At 52.9% G+C, this 8,431-nt stretch overlaps 1 protein-coding gene across 1 annotated transcript; it reads right to left on the reverse strand.

The window, feature by feature from the left end:
* Positions 1-3,201: 3,201 nt before the first annotated feature.
* Positions 3,202-8,154, reverse strand: NEFM (neurofilament medium chain). Its single transcript, XM_036396744.2, has 3 exons — positions 7,061-8,154; positions 6,561-6,685; positions 3,202-5,174 (listed from the first exon to the last, which is right to left on the reverse strand). Exons 1-3 carry the CDS (start codon positions 8,120-8,122, stop codon positions 3,788-3,790), a joined length of 2,574 nt encoding a protein of 857 aa, XP_036252637.1. The 5' UTR covers positions 8,123-8,154; the 3' UTR covers positions 3,202-3,787.
* Positions 8,155-8,431: the final 277 nt, after the last annotated feature.

The raw sequence follows: 8,431 nt of genomic DNA on the forward strand, positions 1-8,431 counted from the left end.
TTCCCAGGCTGGTCCCTGCTCCCTGGGTTATTTTTAATGCGTTGCAGCTCCGCAGGGCTGAGTCAGCCCCAGCAGGAGCTGCAGCAGGGCTGACTCTGCAGGGGCCACAAGGCTGGGCCCCCACTCCTGCCCTGCAGCCCAGCCTGGAGGGGGCAGCCTGGGCTGGGCTCCCGTGCCCCAGCAGCTCCCAGGGCTGGGGATGGATCCTGCTGCCAGCACTTTCCTTACCTTGGAGAACCCAGGCGCTGCCTTTGACGCAATGCAGTAAAAGCTGGCACTGGGAGGCTCAGGAGAAACTTTCACCCCAGTTGCAGCTGCAAGTGAAGCCAGAAGTGTCCTGAGGGTCGTTCCTGCTCTTTGGGTGTGGATCAGGCTGAGTTCTCATGGCAGGGAACGCCCAGGGAGGTGCTGGATGCTTTCCCTGAGATGCACACACACCCCCTCACACACACCCCCTCACAAGGGGAACACCTGTACAGAACACCCACAGCCCAGAAATTCACCTTTAATAACTCAACAATTAACAGTCCAGCATTTCCTGCCACCCCAGATTAATTAAGGATACTTTAATCCTGAAAAAGCAGCAATAAAGCCCAAGTGTGTATCAGGAGAGCACAAACCCTGAGGGCTGGAGAAAATTCTGGTGTCTGACTCAGCTCCCTGGCAAATGCATCCTGTTTGTGTTTTGTAACGCTTCTCAGTTTGTTCCCACCTGGAATTTTGTTCTGGGATGCTGAAAAATAACTCTGGCATCTCCACAACCCAGCACAGGAGAAAGATCCTGTTTAGAGCCCTCCAGCTCTTGAAGCCACGGTGGTCTAAATATCCCACCTTAAAAAAGATGCAGAAATCTTCACTGTAAATTCCTTTAATTATTATTTTTCCCTGCATGGATTTTTTCCCTATTGTTTAATGAACTTCTCTGTCTGAAAATAATTATTCCCATCACTGGTTCTGTGCAGTCTGGAGGAGTAATTGGTGCAGAACAGGCAAATAACATCCTATTTATGCCTCTCTGCCTGGGAATGGTGCTCTCCTTTGAAACTGTTTGATTGCAGATGTCAGTAGACAAAACCTCTTGGTACTACTAAATATTAATCAGTTCTTACAGTTTTATAAACATTTAGAAATGTGTTAACCACTTGCTTGTTCCTCTTAGGACTTGCTGGGAACATCTGCAGTGGGGAATGGGCTAAACACACAAATCCAGTGTGTTGGAGCAGGGGGAAAAATACACTTGTGGGTAATAACTGAAAGCTGTGAGATGTTTTGGGTGGGAAAGAGGTGAAATGAGGATGTTGTGAAAGACATCATGCCAAGGGTCTGCCTCCCCAAACCACCGAGGGGATGGATGTACCCTGGGTTAGCCCAGCCCCTCATCCCAGGAGCAATCCTGGATTGCCCGAGTGCAAACGGGACCAAACCCACACAAATCATTATTTTGGGGTCCCTGGAGCTGTGTCCTGCCAGGACTGGGGAGGAAGAAGCTGGAAAGGAATCCCAGCATGAGAAGCAGCCTGGCTGGGATCCCAGCTGCACGGGTTCGATGTTCCCCAGTCTCCTGCTGACACCAACACGGAATCCCCGTGCAGGGTGACCCCTCCTCTCCGTGCTGCAGTCCCCGTTTCCACTGTGAGGGATGGGCTTGGCAGTTCTGGACATTTCAGTGGCTTCTAGAACTTATTTGGAAGCACATACACATAATTCCATGTTAAATATTGGTCTCTGGTTTAATGCTGGTGTTCTCTTGAAAATTGTGTTTAAATCTAAGGGGAAAACACCTTCAATTTGCACAAACCTTTGGGCACTTTGTGTTTTGACACAATTTGATGTAGATACCAAAAAACAGGGGAGTGCTGAACTCCTTATCCCTAAAGGTAAAGTTATTTTTGTGTCACACCCACACAGGACTACAGAGAAGCTGCTGTTTAATTTGTTAATTCTGCTTTAATTAAACATCACTCAGCAGCCAAGCTGCTGAGCACAGATTCCCATTATTGATAGCAGCAGGAGAAACATCCATTGGTTTGCTCCACAAAGACACACAGATTTATTTGGAAGCCTTATCTGCTGTGGGCTCTCCACCACTTCTCCAGTGAAGAATGTGCTGAACACTTTCAATTAAAAACTCCTTGATCTTCAATTATTGATGGGGTGAAGGCACATGGAAGTTCTAGATTTTGATCAGACCCTCAGTCAGGCAACAGATTTCAGGGTAGTCCACGGCCTGAATCCAGGCATGAAAATTATTTGCATTTCTTTGGGAGTTATGGGAGGTGGGGCAGCAGCTGCAATCTTCATTTTCCTTTTAAAATGGGAAATAAACAAAAAATGAATCCTATAATGACCAATTAATTCCCACATTGGAGTTGGGGCTTTATCTTCTTCCCTTTTTTCCTTTGTCTCCATTTATTTTTCCAAGTAGAGCAATTTTTGATTGGCTTTGTTCTTAACCAAAGAACAAATTAACCCCCTTGGGTTAATGTTTTATTTTAGAATTTTGTGTTTAGAGGCAAATTGAACTTTTAATCATTGGACCCAGACAGTTAATAAGGAGGTTTCCATAAAATTAAAGCAAGAGGGGGTAAAATAAACAGAACCAAGCCTGTTCTGAGGACCTCATGGTGGCTTGGTTGAGTTCCCTTAATGGGTTTTTGCTCAGTTGAGTGACAAACTGGTGCCACAGAAGATGCCACACCCAGCCTCTCTCCCCAGGAAAGTCGTGGAATTATTTGGAAATTGGCTCTCTGTGAGGGGATGTTGGGGTGTAAGGAGGACAACAACACCTGCAGCAGATTTTAACATTTTTTGGCTCAGCGCAAGCAGGATTGAGGGCTTAGAGTCTTCCCCTTCCTAAAAAAAAAAACAATTGCAACCCCTCTAAGCACCTCAAGGCCAGGCAGAGGTGTTCAATGGATTCCTCTTTCCTCTAGAAAATTTGGGATATAGCTCTTATTTTCTTAATCCAGCCTTTTTGTTGTTAGAGGAAGTTTGTCCATCATATCTAATTCCCAAGCCACAGAACATCCTGAGCTGGATGGGACCCCCAAGGACCACCAAAATCCAACTCCTGGACAAATGAGAACACTAAGGCAAAGAACCTCAACCAATCATCAACCCATGCAGCTGCATTCCCATTCAGGAGAGAGCATCCAGCTAAGGGAGGGGTTTAAATTGGGAAAAACTCATCAGAACAAGTCATGTTTTCATATTGACCTTTATTGAGCAAGAACTGCTGTGACTGTTTTACATCAAACAACAAAAGGTTGCGTACTGTGCATGTCAACAAGGTTCTCCCAGGAGCAAAAGTCCACCCTAATTGCACCAGTGAGGTAAACATAATTAGTTATAAGTAGCTTTTATTTTTTTTTAAGGCTAGGAGAGTTCTGGTTCTCATGAATACTCTATTACTGTTTTCGGTTTGGTTTTGGCTCAGTTGGTTCTTTGCATAATACATCTGAACTCGCTCCTCAGATATGTCCCTCCAACAGCTCAGGAAATTCAGAAAAGCTTCCTCTGCACATTTCATCTCATGCACTAGTAGTAGTAGGTATTTTTTTGTAGATCCCCAAGCTCTGTGGAGGGAGTACATCTTGAGCCTGCATGCATTCCCCCCCCCTTCCCTATATTGCACGAAAAAGTAAAATACTGTGTGTCTGGAGCCTCCGTGAGAGAACCCGATCTGCTTTGAAGCCGTCACCCACATGCATTTTGCAGCTGTCTATGGCTTAACCTTTTGCACCGACCCAAGCTCTTGAATTGGTTTGAATTTTAGCTATGGTTGCTTTTATTCGCTCTCTTTAATCTCCTTTACTACAGCATGTGAAGTGACTTTTTCCACTTTCTTGGTGGACACCAACTTCTCCTCAAAGCTTTCTTCGTGCTCCTCCACCTTCTGAGTGACGGTCACCGACTTCGTGATGAACGTGGTGCTGCCGTCCCCGCCCTCCCCTGTGATTTTCTCTGCTTTTTTGGTTACTACGATTTTCTCAGCCTTGTCATCCACGGGGCTCACGTCGAGGCCGTTAGTGACCACTCCCTTGTCTTCCTCCTCCTTCTCTTTGGATTCCTCCTCCTTTTTCTCCTCCACCTCCCCGTTGACCGCGATGTCCTCTTTCCTGGATTCCTTCTCGGCCTCGGCGGTCACTTTCGTTACCTTGGTGACTGTGATGGTCTCTTCCACCACAGCCTTGGCATCCTTGCCTGGGGAGGGAGGCTTCTCTGGGGACCGGGGCTTCTCAGGACTCACGGCCTTCTCGGGGGTGCGCGGCTTCTCGGGGCTGGCCGGCTTCTCGGGGGAGCGCGGCTTCTCCGGCGGCGCCAGCTTCTCCAGGGCCACGGCCTTCTCTGGAGTGGCAGCTTTCTCTGGGGTCACAGCCTTTTCTGGGGTCACAGCCTTTTCTGGGGTGGCCGGCTTCTCCGGGGTCACGGCCTTCTCGGGGGTGGCAGGTTTCTCCGGGGAGGTCACCTTTGGTGTGGCAGGTTTCTCTGGAGATGCCGCTTTCTCCTCCTCCTTGGCTGCCTTCTCTGCTTTCTCCACCTTCTGTTCCTTTGCTGCTTCTGTGGCTTTTTCTTTGGGGGCAGCCTTGGCCGGCTCTGTTACAGGGGATTTGGGGGGGGACTTTACGGGAGGTGTTTTGACCTTCTCTGTCTTTGCTGGTGCCTCTTCAGCTTTGCCCTTGGCCTCAGGTTTTTCCTCCTCTTCCTCAGCTTCCTCCCCTTCTTCCTTTTCCTCAATTTCTTCTTTTTCAGAGCCACCTTCTTCTGCAGCATCAGATTTTGCAGCTTCTTCTTCCTCCTCGGCTTCCTCTTCCTCCTTCTCTTCCTCCTCAGCTGCAGCTTCTTGTTCTGCAGAAGCCTTCTCAGAAACTTCTTCCTCTGCAGCTTCTTCTGCTTTTTCTTCCTCCTGTTCCTCTTGCTGTGCCTTGGCTGCCATTTCTTCTGCGATGGCTGCCAGGGCATCTTCCATTTCAGACTTTTCATCCTCCACCTTCGTCTCTTCAATGATTTCTTCTACAAACTTGTGCTGGACCTTCAGCTTTGGTGGTTCGATTTTTGTTTTCTGGATTTTGGTGGATGCTATTGTGACAGATGGTTGTCTGTGTGTGAATATGGGACCAGTAATGCTTCCAGAGAAGGCACTGAATCTTGTCTCCTCACCCTCCAGCAGCTTCCTAAGGGAATCAGGAGGAGAGTAAAAAAGAAAATGAGCATAAAAACCCCAAATAAGGGACAGCTATGGGAATAATTGTGTCTGTCCCATCCTTGGAAGTGTCCAAGGCCAGGCTGGACAGGGTTTGGAGCAGCCTGGGATAGTGGAAGGTGTCCCTGCTTTAGGATGGGCTTTAAGGCCCCTTCCATCCCATCCCATTCCAGGATTCTATAATACTTCCCTGCTGTACTATTCCCCTGCCAGCAGGATGGGACCCGTTTTCTGTGGAATGTGCTGGAACTGTCCAGGGCCATCCACTGCTCACAGCCCCAGCCCAGCTTCCCGTGAATCTGCTCTTTTTGCAAACTCACATTCAGCAGTTTTTAGCATGGTTTTGCTTATGGCTAGTGTGACACCTTCAGTGATCAGTTAAAATTCATCTTTACTGTCAGAAAGCTTCATTATGGTGTAAATCAGCAGGGATTAGGACAAACTAGGTAATTGAATAGGATTCATTATGACTTAGGCAAACAGAGCTTGACACAGCCAACAGACCCAAATCAAATATTGTGTCTGAGACAGTCATAGCTGATTAGAGCACGTGTTCTAATTTAATAATTTGGGCATCCACCTTTTCTTTGTGGGAATATGAGAACTGGAGGCTTCAGCTGACTTTGGCAGCAGCCAGCTACAGCCCCTGGCATGTCTGTGTGTCTGAGCAACCTCAGAAATTTCAACAGATCTGGAGATGGGGGTGGGTTTTTGTTGTTTTTACTTTTCTTCTATTCAAATGCTTTTCATCTAAGCCTGTGACCCAGAAAAATCAGGAGCTCTCCAGTGAGAGTTCTGAAGTGATACAGAGGAGACTAAAAAAACCTGCCAGGTGATGGCAACAGCAAGCAATGTTCAGCTCGAGATTAGAGCAGATGCCGCTGAAGGAAAGTTGAGCAAGAAAAGTAAAAGTGTTTGTGACAGACAGATCAGCACTCATTGCCTCAAACCATGATCAAGCAAATTCGCTGTCTCTCCCAGGCAATAAAAGGGAGCTCTGGTGACAAGCCCTGCATGCCTGGCATCTGCAAAGCAGACGGGAATTAAAAATAACCTCGTCTTGCGCTGCATCTGCTGCTCGTGCAGCCAAGGACAGAATGCGGCACGGGAGCCGCCACTGAGTCACGCTGTGCTGTGCCCGGGGGCTCGCTGGCAGCTCTGCCGCTGATGAGCCGCTCCCTAATGACCTTCCGGGCTCTCACCGGGCTGCCTAATGGCTGCAGGGATGCAGCCAAGCTCGCATTTCACCCGTGTTCACTGCATGCAGATATTGCTTAGCTGGGGTAAAGCTTCCTGAGCCAGCCGCATCCGCAGTGCTATTAATATTCCAGACATGTCTGCAAAGATCCCACTGTACCTGTATGCAGCAATTTCGATGTCCAGGGCCATCTTGACATTGAGGAGGTCCTGGTACTCCCGCAAGTGACGAGCCATTTCCCACTTCGTTCCTCTGAGCTCGTTCTCCAGCTGGTGAATCGTGTCCTGCAAGGGAGACGCAGAAAACCCCTGTGACACAGACAGAGCCGCACGCGGGGACAGAGCGGGCAGAACTTCTCTGAGGGGACTTTTAGAAACTCTTCCCGCCGCTCGGGGAGGCAGGGCTGGCATCAGGGCTGGACCCACCCGCTCCCACCGCCCTCCGCAGCTTCGTCCCCCCGCCCTCCGCATCCCTGCATCCCGCGCTGCGGAGCCGGCACAGGGCGCGTCCCGCATCCCTCCCGCCACAGCGGGCACCTCCCGCATTTCCCCTTCCCAGATCGGGCACCTCCCGCATTTCCCCTTCCCAGATCGGGCACCTCCCGCACCCTTCGCCCCCCCCGGCGGGCTCGGGACAGCCCCGCGCCGCCGCCCCGGTACCTGGTAGGTGGTGAGGTCGTTATTGTGGCGCTCCTCGATGTCGCTGAGCTGCCTCTCCAGCGACTCCTTGGTGCCGCGCACCGACTCGAGCTCGATGCTCTTGGACTGGAGCTGCCGGCGGTACTCGGCGATCTCCTCCTTGGCGGAGCGGATCGCCTCCTTGTTCTGCTCGGCCGCCTCGGTGAGCTTGGCGTAGCGGCACTTGAACCACTCCTCGGCCTGGTGCATGTTGTGGTCGGACTGGCACTCGAGCTGGGCGCGGATCTCCTTCAGCGCCGTCGTCAGGTCCGTCTTCAGGTAGTCCTTCCTCTCCACGGTGGCGTGGGACGCCTGCAGCTGCGCCAGCAGCTCGGCCACCTCCTCCTCGTGGTTGCCCCTGAGGAAGGCCACCTCGTCCTGCAGCGACTGCACCTTCTTGTCCAGCTCGGCGCGCATCAGCGAGGCCTCCTCCATCTCCTTGCGCAGGGCGCGGATCGTCGCCTCCGTCTCGTCGCGCAGCCGCGCCTCATCCTCGAAGCGCTCCCGCAGGCGCTGGATGTCCTCCTCGATGTGCTCCGAGTCCAGCTGGATCTGCGCCTTCTCGTGGCTCACCTGCTCCAGCGCCCCGCGCAGCTCCCGCAGCTCCTGCTCGTAGGCGTCGCTGAGCTGCGCCCGCCCGGCGTGCTTCTGCCGCAGCGCCGCCAGCTCCGCCTCGATCTCCTTGTTCTGCTGCTCCAGGTAATGCACCTTCTCGATGTAGCCGGCGAAGCGGTCGTTGAGCCCCTGCAGCTGCTCCTTCTCGTTGGAGCGGCTCAGCTTGAGCTCGGCCGCGCCGTTGAGCAGCGAGGACTGGCTCACGTCCAGGCTCTCGGCCGAGCTCAGCACCGTGGAGCCGTAGGCGGCCCGCGGGCCGCCCAGGTTGGGGCGCTTGTAGGAGGAGGACACGGTGCTGCCCGAGCCCCGCGACCACGACTGCGAGCGGAAGCCGCTGGACGGGGAGGCGCTGGCACGGCTGTAGGTGGCCCGGGTCTCGGTCACCCGGCGGTACGAGGGGTTGCCCAGGGGCTCCATGGTGTAGCTCATGGTGGGGCGCTGGGGGCGGCGGTGCGGGGCTGCTCCGGCCGCCGCCGCCCCTTTTATAGCCCCGCCGGGCGGCTGCGGGGCGGCCCCGCACACGTGTGCGGGGGGCGGCTCCCCCCGGCCCGCCCCGCGCCCCGCCCCGGCTCCCCCTTCCCTCCTTCCTTCCTTCCCTCCTTCCTTCCCTTGCGTCCCTCGCCTCGTCCCGGCCGCCCGTGCCCGGCCCCTGCCGCCTCCCGCTGCCCCTTCCCCGTTCCCCCCCTCCCCATTGCCCGCCCACTCCCCCCTTGTCTCCGCTGCCCCCACTCCCTCCTT

This window comes from Molothrus ater, chromosome 28 (genome assembly GCF_012460135.2).
Source record: "Molothrus ater isolate BHLD 08-10-18 breed brown headed cowbird chromosome 28, BPBGC_Mater_1.1, whole genome shotgun sequence".
NCBI classification, from domain to species: domain Eukaryota; kingdom Metazoa; phylum Chordata; class Aves; order Passeriformes; family Icteridae; genus Molothrus; species Molothrus ater.